General features: G+C 44.7%; 7 protein-coding genes across 7 annotated transcripts; 1 reads left to right on the forward strand and 6 right to left on the reverse strand.

The window, feature by feature from the left end:
• Positions 1 to 893: 893 nt before the first annotated feature.
• Positions 894 to 1,505, forward strand: DFL_009745 (uncharacterized protein; the record flags this gene model as incomplete). Its single annotated transcript, XM_067639678.1, has 1 exon — positions 894 to 1,505. The coding sequence occupies one exon, from the start codon at positions 894 to 896 to the stop codon at positions 1,503 to 1,505; it is 612 nt and encodes a 203-aa protein (XP_067487442.1).
• Positions 1,506 to 2,090: 585 nt separating this feature from the next.
• Positions 2,091 to 3,746, reverse strand: DFL_009746 (uncharacterized protein; the record flags this gene model as incomplete). The annotated part of the gene is made up of 2 exons (XM_067639679.1): positions 2,091 to 3,236; positions 3,309 to 3,746. The coding sequence occupies 2 exons, from the start codon at positions 3,744 to 3,746 to the stop codon at positions 2,091 to 2,093; spliced, it is 1,584 nt and encodes a 527-aa protein (XP_067487443.1).
• Positions 3,747 to 4,517: 771 nt separating this feature from the next.
• On the reverse strand, positions 4,518 to 6,353 carry DFL_009747 (uncharacterized protein; the record flags this gene model as incomplete). Its single annotated transcript, XM_067639680.1, has 2 exons — positions 4,518 to 5,920; positions 6,017 to 6,353. 2 exons carry the CDS (start codon positions 6,351 to 6,353, stop codon positions 4,518 to 4,520), a joined length of 1,740 nt encoding a protein of 579 aa, XP_067487444.1.
• Positions 6,354 to 8,044: 1,691 nt separating this feature from the next.
• Positions 8,045 to 9,368, reverse strand: DFL_009748 (uncharacterized protein; the record flags this gene model as incomplete). Its single annotated transcript, XM_067639681.1, has 3 exons — positions 8,045 to 8,282; positions 8,485 to 9,233; positions 9,297 to 9,368. The coding sequence occupies 3 exons, from the start codon at positions 9,366 to 9,368 to the stop codon at positions 8,045 to 8,047; spliced, it is 1,059 nt and encodes a 352-aa protein (XP_067487445.1).
• Positions 9,369 to 11,127: 1,759 nt separating this feature from the next.
• DFL_009749 (uncharacterized protein) lies at positions 11,128 to 11,715 on the reverse strand (the record flags this gene model as incomplete). Its single annotated transcript, XM_067639682.1, has 2 exons — positions 11,128 to 11,418; positions 11,572 to 11,715. The coding sequence occupies 2 exons, from the start codon at positions 11,713 to 11,715 to the stop codon at positions 11,128 to 11,130; spliced, it is 435 nt and encodes a 144-aa protein (XP_067487446.1).
• Positions 11,716 to 12,867: 1,152 nt separating this feature from the next.
• DFL_009750 (uncharacterized protein) lies at positions 12,868 to 14,614 on the reverse strand (the record flags this gene model as incomplete). Its single annotated transcript, XM_067639684.1, has 4 exons — positions 12,868 to 13,066; positions 13,162 to 13,620; positions 13,681 to 13,768; positions 13,843 to 14,614. 4 exons carry the CDS (start codon positions 14,612 to 14,614, stop codon positions 12,868 to 12,870), a joined length of 1,518 nt encoding a protein of 505 aa, XP_067487447.1.
• Positions 14,615 to 16,272: 1,658 nt separating this feature from the next.
• Positions 16,273 to 17,731, reverse strand: DFL_009751 (uncharacterized protein; the record flags this gene model as incomplete). The annotated part of the gene is made up of 3 exons (XM_067639685.1): positions 16,273 to 16,316; positions 16,401 to 17,583; positions 17,678 to 17,731. 3 exons carry the CDS (start codon positions 17,729 to 17,731, stop codon positions 16,273 to 16,275), a joined length of 1,281 nt encoding a protein of 426 aa, XP_067487448.1.
• Positions 17,732 to 18,781: the final 1,050 nt, after the last annotated feature.

Below are 18,781 nucleotides of genomic sequence, written 5' to 3' on the forward strand. Positions count from 1 at the left end.
CAAAAAAAATTGTGGAGACCAGCCATAGATTCTGTGAACCTGTTTATCAACTGTAGTGTATGGCAATCCCAAATTCCAACAACCAACATGTCGATATGTCGGCGACGCATCACGATGCGCCACCAATTAAGGGTTCGAAACGTTAACACCAACTTTTAAGAGAACTACGAAACCCACTTCGTTGTAGAAGTGGTTATCATTTCTACTTCACTTCCCAAATTTGAGTTTCTTTCAGTCTTTTTTTTTTCTTTTTCTTTCTTTTTCAGTCTTTTTTTGGCCTTTGAGGTGGTGGAATTGCCAACATTGCCGTTCGAAAATGTATCTCAGTCTCCATATTCGGCGCTGCCACAAACCCCCTCAAGAAAACACACCGCCGTTTGTTAAACCTACAAGTAAACCCATATAGTTTGAAAAAGAACCCATTGCGACTTCACAAATTTCTAGCTCTGCGAGCACTCGAGCAGGACTCTTTTTGCACTTTCTACAAAGTAGTTGGAAGTTATCTTGCTGTGCCCGAATGTTAGAAGTATCCTAGTTGGTGACGTGACGGACGGAATATCAGCTTCATTCTGTGGAGTTCAAGCAACTGGACTTAGAGCTCAGGCACAGCAAATACAAGCTGGGGTCCTTAAAGTTTGCATCGACTGCGACTTGTTGACGGCATGGAAACGTCGACTTTGTACAGCCTTCTCTTCTCCCAATATCGACCGAACTTTGTGTCTTGTTCTAGTTTTTCTTTTTAGTATCTTCTACTACCCTCGGATCTATCTCATCTTTGTCTACTCTTCGACATCATCCATCGAGATACCCAGTGTATTTCAAACTTCAGGTATCGTGAATATTTACACACAAAAGATATATTCCTATACTGAAACCCCTCAAGCTCATCGATCATGCCAGACCTCGAATCCCACACCGACACCTCCAGCTTGCGACCCTACGTCAGACCCATCAAAGAACTCCCGGACCCCACCATCGCATCACCAAATATGCCAATAAACCTAGGCAGATCAAACCCTACGACCACTTCAATGCCTGAAAACCCAGATATGAGAGAATCTCTCAGACCTTTCCCCACGGGTGGCACCTCAATCTCTACAGTTAATAACGCTCGCAAAACCGCCATTGGATTGAGCGTGGGAATTATCGTTGCCCTTATCTTGATGGGTATAGCTATCTATTTAATGGTGTTGAAGTATAGGAGGACCAAGAAAGATGAAGAAGCGGCTAAGGCTGGGGATGCTGGTGCGTCTGAGAATGGATGGCGAGGTGATCTAGATGTGGTTTCTCCTGCACCACCGAGGTATTCCCTGGAGAATCCTGCTATGGGAGAGGTGGTGCTTCCTCCTGCATATTTAGAAGCTGGAAAGAGCGATGAGGAGCAGGAGGGGAAGCCTCAAAAAAATTCTGAAACTTCTGCTGTCGGGGAAAAGATGGGTATGAAAGTTGAGAGAAACGGGAGCTTGAAAGCGAGCCCTGTGAGGAACATGAGGATTCTTATTTAAAGAAACTAGGTATTTATGTTAAGTTTAGGGGTGGTCAGGCATTTCCTTGTGTAAATTTATAAAACCGTTGTTCTCATCCATAGTCTCCTAGTAAGACGCTACTTCCCATTTTCGATTTCATGTAGCCATTTGTTTCTTTCTTTATATATCTCGTCGTTTCAAAATCTCATGTAAATTAGTCGGCCTTTGGTGGTTCTCGTTTTCCTTTTCCTGTCTTTTAGGTTTTAGAAGTTATCTGCGTTTTATATATTCAAATCTCAGGTAGAATGTCATCTTATAAACCGGAACGCCCCTGCATTTAACAGGTAAATCTATATATCACTTACCTCCGTTTGGTTATAGTTTTGACTACTTCCTTGACTTTAGAAGCCGTTGCTTCTATTGCCTTTTTCGCCCGCTTTGTGCGCGCTTGTTTAGAGGTCTCTCCTCACCATTAGCCGGAATTTCTAATTGCTCGCCATCAGTAAGATGTACTTCCTCTTCTTTGACTTTCTTAGAACTAGCAGATGCAACTTTCTTTGAAACCTTTTTGGAAGTCTTTGGAGGCGCCTCATCTACCTCTCTTGACCTTACAACCTTTTTCCCTCATTCCTTTGGAACTGGTTTCTCAGCACCATCTTTTACTTCACTCTTCTTCGCCCTAACCCTCTTCTTCGGTTTCAAATATTCCTCCATCCCCTCTGGCCAATATACCCTCCCTTCTACCCCTCCCATCCCCACTTCATGCACTTTAATATCCCCATCTTCTTTCATCTCATCCGTTCTCTCGTACGGAACAACATCTTTCACCACCTCCCATCCATCCAACTTAAACTTCCTCATAACTTCAAACACCGCCTGTTCTTTATCCTTCGCTTCAATCATCAAATCCATATCATCCTCACACGGCGGTAGATCCCAAACCCTCGGTGAATGCCTTCTCCTATCTCTATCTGTCACACTCCCCTCTCTAGGCTCGCTATAATGCTGCTTTTGTTTAATCATCTTCTTAACCCACGTATTCTGAATCCTTTCCCCATAAACTTCTTTCACATCATATGTTCCCTCTCTTAATTTACCATGAACGATATTATTATGATGCCAATCTAGCACCAACGGAATCCCCAACTCCTCGCAAATATCGATTAAATCCTCAACACTCCAACAAACATCATCGTTCTCTAATACCAACCGCCTCTTCACCCCTTCTGACAAACGAGAAGTATATACCGTTCTAAACCGATCTAAAGTCGCGGTTTTATCTCCAAACGTCCCACCCATATGAATAATCATCACAGCATCTTTATCAGCCTGTCCGACCAACTGTAACCGATCGAGTAACTCGCAATGATACTCCAAATCCCTAATCGCATTATCCACAACTTCATCCTTCGGACTCGCTAATTGCGTATACTGCCCCGGATGCATCGTTAATCGATGACCATACTCCGTCGCTAGTCTTCCAGCTTCTTTTAATGGTTCTGAAGCGTGTGCTAGATCGTAGCCGTATATGGAATGACTGGCGAAGGGGAACATTGCGGATGAGATACGCAGGAATTTGATGTTGTATTTGTGATTCCAGCGGATGAGGTGGGATAAATCGGTGGCGTTTTGGAATCCAAGGGATTTTACGTAGGAGAGGCCGGCGCCGGGACCAGATTCGGTGTCGTGTTTGTGAATTGTATCGAGACGACAGGTGCGGGAGCAGAATATTGGAGGGTTGGAGGAGCGGAGGTAGGTGTTCAAGCAGGCCTGTTTATTCAACATCCCCATTGTCAGTAAATGAGACAGATATGGTAAATATAGACGGGGAGGAGAACTTACATAGCCTAAACGGCCTTTGAAAGGAATAGGCCTATATTCATCATTGACAGGTTGTGGACGGTTCAGCGGTGCCTCATCACACCCTGCGCCCTCTGGATCAAAAGCATCATCGTCTATTAAAGTCTCGGCAGCCTTTTGCTTCTTCCCAGGCGATTTCTTGGGATTCGGTGACGCCTCTCCCTCCGACTCCTTTGCCTTTTTCTTCCCAACAGTCTTTCTCCTTTTCACAGCCGTTCCATCCTCATCCGCCTGAACAAACACAGGCGATAAAGCTTCATCTTCTATAGCCGTGGGAGATGCCCTTGACGAATCTTTGCCATCAATAATCTCGGAATCTGGCGGAGAAGGTAAGTCGACGGTATAATCGGCTTTCGAAGAGATAGTCCCGACGGTGGATGACGGTAACACCGCACTGAATGCCTTTCGACCACGAGGCATGTTTCTGTAATGTAAAGTTGTATAATTGATAACTCCTAGTATTAATATCGATCGGGGTGTATGTAAAGGTTGTAGTCGTTGTGGTGTTAGACACCGAGACCTAGAGCTAGGAGAGAACAAGATACCCCAAGCAAAGCCCTTATATCGCCAGAACATAGTCGTCTATCCCATCCCAAAAGTAATGAAAATTGAATTCGCCCCTGAAATACCTACAAGCCCATCACGAAAGGAGAAAAAGAACGAATGGAGTTTTAGGAAAAAATAAAGTCTAGAACATCATGACATAGTTTTCAAGTAGCAAGTCTAGGAGCAAGCTTGCATTAGCCGAAGTTAAAGATCGATCGAGATCGGCCTGCAAGATCGGGAAGGTTGCACAAGCAAACTATCATGGGTGAATGTGTTGTCGACGCTTCACAATATATGCGTCCACATTATACCTTGAAGGATATGGAAAGTAGAACGATTTTAAATGGATAATTGTGATCAAGGCAATGCAGTTCGATTCTGCTAGCTACAGTCTTATATAAGGAACTACCCGAATGGGTGATGGGGCCATAATATAATATAATGACTAACTCGAATGACAAGAAACAAATAACACTAGCTCCCCAGAAAAACGTTAAAACAAAATTCACTGATCCCGTAAGCCAGGCCGTCCTAGCTATGCATATAAGGAGAGTAACGGACAATTAAACAGGGTATACGAAGTCATACAAATATCGTATCAAAAAACTCCCGAACATCTAGCCTCTCAGCTATAGTTATATCCAATTAAAGCCTGGACTCCCAGGCCTTAAAATGTGCCTCCTGAGGACTTGCCAGCGGGCTTGCAACCTTTGTCGCAACCGTTGAAGTAGTTCCATAATCAAATTCGTTATCGTCCCCGAATGCCCTTGGCATAGGTTGAGCTGTCGGGCTCAATGGTAGCTCAATCTCGCTCTCTAGTTTCTCCTTTGGCTGGCTCCTTCCGATGATGCCAACACCGCTGAGCACACTGCTTCGTCTGCGATCTCTTCTAACCCCAACTCCGAATACGAAGAAGGCGAGCGCTGCTGCAATTCCCACGAGAGCGAGCATGATAACCGCACCAATGACACCTGCAACTGCCGGTTCCATACCACGGCTTTGGCTTGAACTCTGCTCATTGTTTTCTCCATCATTATTCGAACCGGACGGCGAGTTCACCGGTCCAGTATCCCGGCAAAAGTCCACTTCCGTGGAACAAACGCTGCACCACTGTCCCACGCTCCTGACGGCAACTTGATCCATCTTCTCCAAAAACTTGTCATAGGACATACTAACTGCATCACCATCTTCGTCGAATAGTGGCCAATAAGTAAGTGTATCGTCCACGGTAGTCCCGTTTCTAAACCCAAATGCAACTTTAATCGATGCCGGACTAATTTTATTATCAGTATTGATCGTTTCATCGTCCGTGTAGAGCTCAAAGACCATGCTAGACCCTAAATCCGGGAGTCCGAAGAAATCGGGACTACGAGATGGAAGATTTGCAATAGCAAAGAAAGAGAGCATGATATCGTAGCCTCCGAGAACAAAATTGACTTTGTTGTACCGGCCACCTGGGGAGGATAGGTGGTCACGGAAGGTCCGCGCGACTTTACCGGCGAGTAGACGGCCACCGACGTCACGGAGGTCTTCGGTGAGATCTGCGTTCGCCCAGTTGGTGTCTACGGAGGTGGTAACGTTGCCGTACATGTTGAATTGTAAGTGGTTAGCGTAAACGTGCAATTGGTCGAATTCCTCGTCGGTCATTTTGAGGAGAGTGGAGTTTCCAGCGGCACGGTTTTGGTTGACGTAGTCGTAGAGGGTGTAGGCATAGTAAAACACCATGTGGAACTCCTCAAAGACGCCTTGGAAGTATGGTTTATAGAGACTTTTGAAGAATGGTTTGGATTCCTCATCAACGAACTTGAAGTCGTCGGAGCTGTAATATTGTGCAGAGGAGATCTTCTGGTTGTTGCATTTCTGGAGATTACCCGCCACCCAGATGAACTGGGAATCTGTGTAGCGGTATGTGGTGATTGGGGCGTATTGAAAGCCGTTGAGGGGTCCGTTTGCGAAAGTGGAGTTATCGGCGGCTAGAACATCCTCACTATCTATGACGCTGCTTTGATAGCCGACGGGTCTGTAAAGTCCCTGCATGAAGGCCATTGCTAGATATTATGTTAGATCTCTCAATTGGTCCTCCTTTAATCTACCTATGAACATCTTTTACGAAGATTTCATAGAAACTCGGTATAATAACTTACCGGACTGGATAGAAAGATCTATATTTGGAACCTCAGCACTCACATAGTCCGGATTGAATATCTGCGAGGTTCCGTATATCTTCAATGAGGCGTCCTTTTTAAGATACTTGTTCCAATAGTACGCCCCGTCTTGATAGCACATCGTAGCCCCTTCGGCACCAAAGGAACCACCTTCAGAGCCATCGGGTAAGATGAGCGATGTTCTATCGCAGTGGTTGTGGAAAATGAACACTGAAGTGACAGTTCCGTTTGATGCTATGACAGGCGACTTGTTGGACTGCGCAGATGCAATAGCAACTAGCAAGCTAAGGCTTGAGATTAGAGATGATACTTTCATCTTTCACCTTTTCTTTCTTTCTCTCTCTATAATTTTCTTTCCTTATAATCACAACTTGCGAAGAAGTCAAAGAGCGGGGAAACCACAGTGCTCAGTTTTACGTGAGCGGCTGGAGCAGAGGCAGAGGCAGGGGCAGAAAAGGGTGTTGCCGATAAGCAGATGAACTGTTTGCAGCGGGAACGAACGAGAAACCCCTCCGCCCAATGGAATTTGGAGCCCCTCCGTTGGCGACGATAGTGAGGGTGAAAAGATACGAAACTGAGAAAATCGTATTCTCAATTTCTTTTAACAGGAAGAAGGAGAAGAGGAGACACCAGAAATGTAACTTCTGTCGGAAAGGTACCTCCGTTATAAAGCATCTACCTAATCAGCTGCAGGATGTATGGCTTGCCTGGCCGACACGGATCGTATTCTCCGTCTCGAGAACGATCACCATCAACAAGCTACCCACATGCGCCTGCATCGAGTCTACTCTGCTAACCCACATCTTTTTTCGCTCGCAACATGCAGGACGCATTCCGTTATCGATGGATGCATGCCGTTTAACCTTTTTTGGTGTCCAACTTCTTGCCCAGAACCACACCAAGTTAGTAATCGTTGGTGGATCATTCGGTACAAAAAAAGCTATAGCGCATGGAGGGATGCATTCTGTTCTGCCACAGGGTCAAGTCGGCCAGTTACAATACCAAGAAGCTGGGGAGGGACGGGAAAGCGGGGCTGCTTGGACGGGTTTATTGGGCTTGGATGGTGAAAGATGGTCGAACTCGACTATGACGACCTAGAGTCCGTGGGAATTGAGGGCCTCTCTTGCCAGAAATGTGATCCATGTCCATGTCCTTGCATAAAGGTAGTTATGCTCTGCATGGCTGGTCACACCATCAACGCCATGACTTCTGACCGAAGTATTTGCCGGTAGAAGGATACGGCTGACGAGTACAGTGAGGGCAAGTAGACGGTACGAATTGCTTCACTTTTTTCCTGTCAAACCCAGTCCATGCATGGCAAAAGGACCGTTTGGTCAGATCTTAACGCTGCGAGCGATAAGTATTCTCCAGCACCACTATTGTTTGTCTTAGCTTAACTGGAATTCGGGTAACCGACCGAGTCGTTCAAACTTCTTGGTATGCAGGTTTGCAAAAGTTGGGTCGTGAGGCCTTTGGCTGGGCATGTATTAATTAACTCCGTTGGTATCTTACTGGCGGGGTAAGCTTGATGTCTTTTAACCAATTTTATTCGCTGTCTTCGCTTTTTCCATGCACTTCGGCATTGACCAGGCTCTAAAAAGCCAGGAAATCTAGGGCGAGGACAAGGATGAGGAGGAGGTTGGAAAGACTGAGGTGATTCTATCGATCGCCCGCCAAGTTTCCGCGAGGAGGTGCGGGATTATCCGCGCTACTGTGTATATGGTCTTATGAATGGGTATGGACAGAAGACTTAGTAGCATTTGAGCAACGATCGAACGTCAGTGATGACATCTTAACAAACATACATGATTGTATTTCAGACACTACAGGAAGAACGGACAGACGAGAGACATTTGACAGCCGACTAGACGCAAATAATTACAAAACGATACGCAATAATAGCAACCAAGTGAACTCCATAAAGCTTCTGTACGGAGAATGGTTACGTCTAAATCGGTAGACCCCTCATATATGCTAATTCGACAAACTTGATTTTGGCTGTAATGGTCATTCTATTGGAAAATTGAGGGTTCTCCCTTCGCCAAGACCGTTTGCCGGGTTTAACTCGGCAGTGCCTACGGTGTCGAGTTCGAACTCTCTGGTGCGCGGTTTCCCGTCGGAGCGAGCAATCCTCCAGTATGGGCGTGTGTAAAGTTGGAGGGTATTTGTGAGGGTGGAAACACCGCAGCAGGCCTCTTCACCAGAGAGTGGCGTCAACACGATAGCACCTGTGGGCATTTGGGTACTGGTGGATGGGAGGTTTGGACTCGAATCACCATCTTATTTTTTAGTTTTATATTTTTTTATTCATCCTTTTTTGTCTTTTTTGAAGATTGAAGATGGATGGAAAGGGAAGGTTTGTCGATGGAGGAGACTGTGTTGTGTAATAAAATGATCGGTGCAACACAATGCCCAGACAGAGATGGAACTAAATATAGGAATCGGACCTGCCCTGCAGGCCACCCATGGCCTCATCACAGTCCTCATCCATCATCATCATCGGGTCTGTCATGTAATCGTCCTCAATACCATAACCATAACCTTCAAGAGTGGGAGGGCGAACTCTGAGAGACAATGGTCGCACATCTGCGACGGGGTTGGCCGCAATTTGAACCTTTGGTGGTGTTGGTGGTGCTAATGCTTGTGGAGAAGGAGAGGGGGCCTGAGCTTGAACCTTGGGTGGAGCTTGACTCTTCTTTGGCGCACCTTTGTCCTTTGGAGCTTTATCCTTTGGTGGAGCTTTATCCTTCGGTGCAAATTGAGCCTTTGGTAGAGCCTTATCCCTAGGTGCATCTTCAACTACTGGTGGCGGTGGCGGTGGTGCTTCTTGGACAGGATTCTCATCGCGATGGATCTTCGCCCGATGAGCGGCTTGCTCCTCATAGCGGCGACAGTCCTCCTCTTCGCTAACATCATCATAAACATCTGGATCCAAGAATGAACCCGAAGGTTGATTTGGAACTTCAATCACACCGGCTTGCACTTCAGCTTCGTAACTTGTACCTTCGACACAGGCATAAAGTGGCTGATAGAAACGAGATGGCTTAAAACATGGGCGTCCGCTAGCAAGGTTTGCTTCCTTTTGACGTCGAAGTTCGTTGACGTATAGTAAGGCCACTTCCTCGCTCGCTTTGATCCCAGTGTTAGGCTCAAGCTGCTGACGGACTTGGAATTCCGCGGCCAACTTTTGTTCGATCTGGTGGTATTATGGTGTTAGCTGGCTATATTAGGATTAGAGGCGGGAAGATAGAGAACTAACATAGGTAGGGTCTACGAAGAGCCTAAGGTAAGATACAGCGTAGACTACTAGGGCAATGCTGAATTCAAGCATTCTGCCGGCTTGAGGGGCTTGATAACCTAAAAAGTACAATAACAGACAAATAAATATGTATTCGCACCTCTAATTTTTTAAAAAGCGGTTTCAAGAGGGCAAAAGCCGATGAACTGTCTAAGATGTATAGAACTACACGATGCGATATATAGGTCAAGGGCTTAGCGATGCTGTATGATGAAGAAATCAAGACTTATTATCCATGCTACCGACTTCACACATATATACATCCGCATACTCCATATTCTTCACCATAGACACCGCACTATAACTAATTGGGGAACAACCGCTACATGAATTATGCTTCATATGCTTCGCCATAGTTAGGGGTAAGCTACAAAGGAGTGTTGCGGATCTCAAACGTTCAGTATAACTCGGTGGGTTGTAGCACATAGTCGTTGGTTTCATGATATGTAGGTATAGTTATGGACGTGGCGCATTTTAGAATTGCACATACTATAGGTGGAGGAAATGTGAATGCACGCTAGGCTATAGGTTGTTCGTACGGAACAGCGATATTGATAGCTAGCTAGCTGCTTTGGACCATGGCAAATACTGTCGATATGCCTAGAGGTCTTCTATAGCCATAGATCTAACACTGCTATACGGCCAACCAACACACACTTTGCAGTAAATATTAATAGCCGCGCAGACCATTGCATTACGGCGATGGAAAGTTTAGAAGAGGGCAATTAATTTAGGTCGTCGTTGATCGTGAGGCAAGAACTGGACAACTGTGTCGACATTCCCGCAACCAATGCCATAGACTTAACTGTTGAACCATGTTAATGCCTTGCGGCAAGCTGGAGTCTAGACCATTTACAGTTCAACGAACTGCGATATTATGCCAGTTGGTGGCTACGTATCGGTGTCCCAACTTCCAACGAAATGTCATCCACACGCAAACTTCCAACGAAGCATCATCCATACGTACACCAGCGCCTGCGCCAGCCAACACCACCTCGATTTTCGGACGGCTGGTTTTATGAAAAATCTAACACAAAGTGCTTTAAGGTTAGAAGCAGTTGGAATATGAGTTCTCACATCTGACCTATTGACTCGCTGTGCATTCCGCATGTTCAGTGGAATTGAAAGTATACCAAGAAGCCCACACTCAATTCCTTCCATTCGGAACCAACAGCTAGGAATAGAATCAACGACAATACAACTTCCGTGGAATCTTGTCGCTTTGCTACGTCTCCTTCGTCTCGTATAATGCAAAAATGGGGGGTAGTATACAACATCGGTGGCCGAGACGAATGTCGAACGGTATGCAATATCGAAGTACTTTGAAACTGTCATGTACTCAGAGCTATAGCACTAACCTCACTGTTTCTAGGCAATTCTTAGGAATTACAACCAGTTTGTCTCCATTGATTTCTTGTCCTGCTTAAGTCGAGATCAAAGGCAGCGTGGAATCCCAAGTGGCGCCATGGTTAATATCACATGATTGACCATCTGTACTTTTGAGACTGGAGCAAGATATCAATCCTAAATTATAGGAAGCTTGAGTCTCGTAGTTTTATAATAAAAAACAAATTTTGGTAGAAATCGATTGGGGTGCATACTCAATGAAAGAGAGATTTAGGATTAAGACGCAGATATAGCCAACGAAAAAATAACATAGATTTTCTAAAATGTGAGATATATACATCCGCACCAGTGAGCAAAGAAACTATTACAACTATAGCCCTACTTTCTAGTTAGACGGCTAGTTCTCAGGGTCGTCGGCAACAGAGCCATTGGAATCATTCTAGTCTTAAGGTGGGGGCAGGTCAAGACTGTCCACATCCACCAACGTCTTTCTATCCTTCGGCTCCATATAGTGAATATCCCCCGGATCCGTCGACAAGACCACATTTTGAATAATATCATTGGGCGGAGGACATCCATTATTCAATAGAGTAATATCTACCCCCCACGATGGATCCTCACTCCAATTACTCGTCGCCAACCATCTCTGTTCTCTATCCCTCTCACGGAAATCCGCTAGATCTTCCTGAGCCTTCTCAATCAAGTCTATAGTCTCAACAGCAATCAACACGACAGCCTGACAAAACACCCGTACATTAATCCCCGAGAATTGAATGTTTTCTGTGCGTCTATTGTATAATTCGATTGAAACTCCATCTTAGCAAAAGATCGAGGCTTGACTGTATGTAGTGTTTTTGCTGTCATGTTTCCAAAACGTGGTGCAGAAGACCTTTAGGTGTTTATCCCAGAAATTTTTGGCGTCGTTGACGGCTTTGACGGTTTTATTCCAAAGCTCGGTGGGTTTTTCGGTGGTGGTGTCTTCGTCGTAGTATCTGGGGTGGAAGTCGTCTTTGATAGCCTTTGACGATATCATCTTCTTCACGACGAGCGAGGGTTCGAAGAGATATTGGATTTTTAGAGTTGATTACAGCTCCCAATGCGAGCCCTACGGCTGCAATTGTGTGAAGGAGAGGCCAAGCTTTCATATTGGAGACTACAACCTACGATTCGTAGTTTACTATATTAATTAGCGAAGTTATTCATTGATATACCTGCATCATCTAGATATCTGCCGCGTGTATTCTAACATTTAGGAAATTGTAGCTTACACTGTCCCTTTGAATATGATGCCGTAGATATTGAGATAATCGCAAAATACTTAGAAATATGAGGTTTGGTGAAATTCACCCTCACTCAGTTGTCAAGTTGAAGCTACCTTGACGTGAACATTCATGAGCCCCCCAATTTAAAACTCAGTTAGATATACCATATATATATATTTCAGTGTTTTCATTACTCATGTCTACAGGCAAGTCCCCTGTTCATGGGTACCGGATATAGCGAGCCTTGTCAATATAGATTCATCCATCCAATGTGTAACAATGATATGCACATTTTATCACAAGTGGCTACTCACATAGCCTTCTAACATATACATACAGATATATGTCACCCTGTCTGTTTCAAATAAACTGACCACCCGCCGACTTTGGGCAATTAATGGTTTTTTGATTCGAGTGATTAATCGCGTCTTGGCCGGAAGGTCTTAAAGGGTAAGTTGTTTTTCAATAATCGATATCGTCGAATTGATAGTTCTGCTAAGCAGCACAATTTCGTTGTAATTCATTAAATTACTTTGTCTCGTACCCAGATCTGGTCTAAATTACTCTTAATGTAATGATATATCTTGCGTATTGGGACAATCATGAGAGTACATCCCAGAGCCATGCGTCCCCGTAAATCAACAAGATATTGTGTAAATGATTATTGCATTGTGACTACATGCCGCTTGCAAATGAATATTAACGTTATATACTATACTATACTACCACCGAAATTCTATGCTAATTCTTGTACGCTTTCAATTAAATGCCAAAAGATAAAATAGAGAAAAAAGTGTTGACGGTCAGGCACACCATGCACGCAAACCAAACGATGCACATGCCTCGAGAGCCCGCCGCGTACTCGATACCTCGAAACTCGAACGGAAGCACATATGCACATGCACAGCCCCACATTAATGCATCTACCTTGTCACACCGTTATTCAACATAATTTGGCCACCAGTCGCGCCTCCAACTACACCATTGATCGCCATGGACTGAATGTGAGCAATCATGCCACGGGGATCAAGCATGAATTTTGGATTCCTAACAAGTTCGAGAGCAATGACACCGCTAACAGCTGGACAAGCCATTGACGTTCCCTGCATGACTTTTGTGCCCCTACATAAAAATCAAGAGTCAGAGATGAATTTCGAAACACCGTATGTTGTATCTAGTGGCAGTGTCGACAACAGGAATTCTAATTGTAAACTTACTGAGGATCCTGGTTGTTAGTGCTAACGATCTCAACACCAGGCGCGTGAATATTAACACAAGCCCCAAAGTTGGAAAAACTAGCTCGGTTGTCATTGATGTCTGTGGCACCGACGTTGAAAATAGGGAGTTGTTGCGAATATCCTCCTGGGAAAGTCGTACAGGCATCTGTATTGTCATTCATGGCGGAGAGTGAAACGTGCATGCCAGCTTCGGTGATCCGTCGCAGGACATCGAACTGTGCTTGGGAGCCTCCGCCACCAATAGACATACTAATAACAGATCCTGCGAATCCTGGAGCGTTTTTACGTTGTAAGTGGGAGGCGAGGGCAGCTTCCATTCCTGCGAGGATGCCTGCGCCGGATCCACGGTTGTTGGAGTCCAGGACTTTGATACCCAAGAGGTTGACGTTTTTGGCTACGCCGTAACGGAGGGAGCCGACGGTCCCTGCGGTGTGTGTACTATGTGGATTCGGCGTTAGGAATGTATTCTTAGCTTAAAGTCGAGCCGATATATCTTACCCGTGTCCGTGGTCGTCGCTATAGTTCTCGCCGAAGGCCGAAAATATCATCCGGGCCCGATTACCGAACTCGGAATGCTGATTTATACCTATCGAGATGAATGTTAGTCATCGTTCCGGCGCGGTCGAATTTTATGACCGAGGGTAAAATCAACTATCTTACCAGAATCAATCATATAAACGTCGACACCGGTCCCAGCTGTTCCATCGTAGATGTAGTCGAATCCCAAACTCGTTCCACCTCCAGAATTTGGTGCAATTCTATTTACCTCCGAAATTCTTTGCAAGTTCCATGGAGCTCCAGACTGCTGATAATACTGACCCACTTGCGGTTGCTGCGGTTGCTGCTGCTGTCTCTTCACGTGTTTCGTGTCATGCTCAACAGTCCTGTCAATCCCGCTCTCTTCACTATAATAGCCCCCATCCCGAACAACCCCAGCTTCGTAGATCTGATCCTTTTCAATGTATTTCACATTCTCAAGAGTACCCATACTCTCCGCTTCAGACTCCAACATCTCCATTGTAAAACCACGAACATGAGTTCCGAAGGCTTTGATATGAGATCCATCATCGATTTGGAATGTTCTAAAGCTTTGAAGAGTATTGTTCCCACTAGCGCTATGAGCCGTAAAAGAACGTTTAATTTCTCTTGTGCTAAATCCCATATCTTCGAAGACTTCATCCCATTTTCGTTGTTCAGCATCCTTCATTATGACAATATATTGGGCACTCGGGTCCTCTTTGCCTCCACGGGTAGAGTTTGTGTTTAGAATGTTTGAGCCGGCGGGCCGGATTGGATATGTCTTATTGACGGGATACCATTCGGGGTTTAGTTTTTTCGCAGAGAAAATAACCGGAACTGGAGCTGCAGGAGCTGCGAGGGAAGCTGGTACTGCGACCACGATGATAGATGCTGAAAGGATAAACGCCCTCATTTTCGAGTTTATAGTTATCGAGCAACTTCAAAGATGGGCTGTATGGATTATAAACGAATACCGTTAAAAGTTAATTAAAATAATTATTATGAATAAAATGGCACTGTGATATCGAAAAAAGATAAAGATACACGTCTGGTGCGCTTAGTAAACGGGTCCGGCCCTTGAAGAGAAAAAAAGAGAAATAAAATAGCAGCGGTCGTAGAAAGGCTACGAAACAAAGATCTAAGAACCACGGTGTAGGAGACACTGGTGATATATACTGTACTTTTAGTCCTAAAAAATTTCCCATTTGCTCCGTTCCCAAACGGAAACCTCAAACAGGTCTGGCTTAGTGTCACCGATGGTCAATACAAAGCCTCAAAACATGGGCCTACGTTCCAGAAGGCTTCGACACTCGTTCCGAAAATGCTTAGCCCATTGGTGACAGGGTGGTTGTAGCTTGATCAATTGAAGATACGACCTAACCTAACTATCATTCAGCAAGCATCTGACTACTCAATGCTGGATTTTTATGCGACAGAAATGGCATGAATATAGTTCATATCTAAATAGTGATATCAATAGTTTATTGCGATTCGTTATGCAATAATATCGCAAGATACTGGTGTTAACATCTTGAAAAATTGTTAATTTTAAAATATTGATATTCACCAGATATCGATGTGGAATTACTATCAAATGTCGAATTTCAGAGGGTTCTACAAAAATCCCCCATATTTCAACATCGATATCGCTTAGTCAATACCCAAATAGACATCACATGACAAATATGGAATACGGAGGTTTGGCTATGCGACCGTCGTAACCAATTAGGGGCTGTGAGACGAAACGACACACCCCTCACATCCTTGGCGCCGCATCTTCAGCTATGCTGCGGCCTCTGAGCGGCGCCACCAGGCCTTTATCGGGGCCGCAGCAAACATTTCTCGTTTCTTAGTTGCACCTTCGCTATTCAGTCGGCGAGCTTTGTAAAAATGGATATGAAAATAGTATTTGACATTCGGAGAAAGAAATTAGACATGTCGATTATTCCCGTAGTGCCATTCGCAGTAACCTTGTGCGCAACCCGTAGACTTAAGAGGGTGAATTTCACCCGAAGAAGTCGAAAAGTCGGGTTGTGCAGCTCCTATGTATATGTACGCAATTGCCTACGATTCGCGGCGCTGGGTTAGCCAGGACGTAGCAAGGATTCAACTCTAAATGGACCAATATCGATTCAATCTTCCGACGAGGTTTCTGACCGATGTATGTAGTTAGAATATGTCAACAGAGTCAACCTTACCTCCCTCCTAGCATTTCAAAACAAAGAAGTTCGAAAACAAAATGCCACACTTACAACACAGATACATAGGATATGTTACCCTCGACATATCAAGACCAGTTTCACTGATAGCTACAGCAACTAATCGACAGAGATTTCTCTGTTTAAGAAAAAAATATTATTTACAAAGTGCGCACCATTTGAACGACGAAAAAAAAAAAACCCCCCCATAGAGGTATAAGACTATGGTGTAATAGGATAAAGTGGTGGACATCTACATTTAAGATACACGTGGCACAACCATTTCGAATTCGAAGCGTCACAGAGCGCCGAATTAATAAAAATGCCTCTCATGTAATAAGGAATAGCTTGAGAGACCAATGTGGAGATAGCACTATGCAGGCTGAATATAGCTAAGTGTATGAACCGGGGGGTCGGCTAAAAGAAACGACAAATTTCAAAGAGTTAGCACTAATAATACTTCTGCGCAACGTTATTTAGACTGTCGCTCGGACAACTTACAAAATGTAGGATCCACAGGATCAAAGGGGGTAGGGCCGGGCTCTTCAGGAAGCTCTGCCGGGGTCTCTATAGCTACCGTCGTAGGGGTCGGAGCCTGCGCTTTAGATATGACACCTATGGCTTCAAGCAGCAGAGATGCGGCTTGCTTTTTTGCCACGGACTCCATCGGTGCCACGAAATTATCTGATTCCTCTAACTGCGGCGGCGATTCATCTCTTCGCATAACAGCTGAAGTCTGTCCCGTGACTTGCGCCTCTGTGGTTACCGGGTCTGGTGCTGATGTAGCACCTGACGGAGGTAGCTCTCCCAGAGTGGGCACATGCTTAGGAGGGGGTGGGTTCGTAGTCTGGGGTAGTAAATCTGGCCAGTCGAATTTAAAGAATGCAGGGTTCTCTTCTGCATATTTGCTCCATTCATCTAGACTTAAAACCTTAACGTACTCAGCTTTTCCCTCGTCCGTTCCATCCTTAGGCGGACATCCCTTCTTTTCAAACCCAAAACGGAGATCCCAAGTCGACTTTCTCAGGTATGAAGATGCGATAAGTCTATACTTATCATCCTCTACTATATGCGGTGTAATTGCTTTCGCAGCTCCATTTTTAATCCCGGCTTGGAACTGCTCGGAAAAGGTTACACCTACGTATTTGCACCTCTCTGCCTTAGCGGTCCCCATATTGTGGGTTCCAAGACGAAGTGAGTAGCCATTCTCACAGGCAAGAATCCTGCTCTCTAGATACCCGGTTATATCAGAGCCGGGGAGATACTTGCTCGTGCGATATGGTGCATAGCAACGAAGGTCTCCGACGTCATAAAGACCTTTGGCTTGTGCAATTACCAAGCCGAGAGCGTCGATATCCTCTTCGGAATGTGCTCCATAAAACAAGATGTGCTGCCCCATAGTCGCATATTCGAGGCCCGGCTCCACCCCTTCATGATAATTGGGCGCGGGGGCCGACTTCTGCATAGCCATTGCTGTTGCAGTAGGCTTTGCATCAATATCTGGAGGCCGCGTTACGGTTTCCAGTGTTGTGGGGGTAGGTTTGATGGCGTAAGCGTTTGGGTTTGTCAGAAGACCGGTTGGTTTATTAAGGTAATCTTCCCAAGATGTGGTGTGTGTAACAATATATGAGTTAGCCTCCAGCTCCGCTTCATGACTACCTTGGCTTGTAATGGTATCTTGGGCCTACGAAGCGATTTAAGATGTTAGCTTTGCTTTCACCTATTAAACGAAACTTATTCGATTTTTATGATGGAATTTTGGCCAGCCAAGGACTTACGACTACAAAAGCTATGCACGGAGCTAATAACGGTAAGATAAGTTTAGACAGCATAGTGTCCTAGAAAATGACCATACACTATCCAGAAGTAGTATGGGCCTAGTTCCAACCCATGCACTGAAAAATTCGGCAAAAGAATGAAATCGATATGAATCGAGGTTTAAAAGGTCTTTGATTAAAGAACAAAAATACCCAAAATATTAAATGTTGCAGAAGATAAAGTGTAAGAAACGTCTCGATACTATTTTGGACAGCGGAGAGAATTAATTTTGTTTTCTGTGTTTCGGAGGTTCTCTAAGATAAGTTACGAGAGTTCAGTGAGAATTCTAACGACTGAGAAGGACAAGAAATATGAATGGGCAAGGACTCGATAAAACTAGCTTGGAAAACAAGGTGTCGCCGATGTATACGTAAGTAACTACAGATAAGCCACCATGATAATATCAAGCATAGGCCAGAAGACCGCGAAAAGAAACCCAACCACACATATCCCAAAACATATCGAGACCTAATTAGACTAGAAACAAGGTCAAGGCCATCCACGATACAACAAACAAACTATAGTTGAAAAGTCAAAGCCTTAATCTAGCATTGAGTGTACGTGTGACGACACCGAGTATTAATGCTTAAATATCCCTAGCATAGGTAGTTATACCAACGACAATCTTGGAGTTAAGAACGTGAAACGGCGTGGTTTTGTTGACCATGCGAAACGTTCGTTGACGTTGGATTAAAGCCAATTAGGCACAAGTGGTCTGGTTGTTAGCGGGTCCAAGCCCCGTCACGTCAAATATCTAGCGAATGTTAGAATTAATTAAGGACGGGGGGGTATTAGAACAACATTCTAACGCCACAACAGCCAACCCACGTAATGCAATATGCAGCTCCGCAGCTCGTATCGAAGAGCCTCACATGCACAGACTGATATAAACGATTCGGGATAGCACCTTGTTTCACGATTGTAGTTATTAATTTGCACGGCGAAGTTCGAGAATGTAATGTTGAAAGCTCAATTGCTAAAATTACAGATCGCTAAGTGCAGGAAATCTATGGACAATCAAGAAGCAAAACTAATTAAGCAAGAGGACATTAAAGTAACAAGAT

The sequence above is a fragment of the Arthrobotrys flagrans genome (assembly GCF_004000055.1).
Source record: "Arthrobotrys flagrans strain CBS H-5679 chromosome Unknown unitig_1, whole genome shotgun sequence".
Classification (NCBI taxonomy): domain Eukaryota; kingdom Fungi; phylum Ascomycota; class Orbiliomycetes; order Orbiliales; family Orbiliaceae; genus Arthrobotrys; species Arthrobotrys flagrans.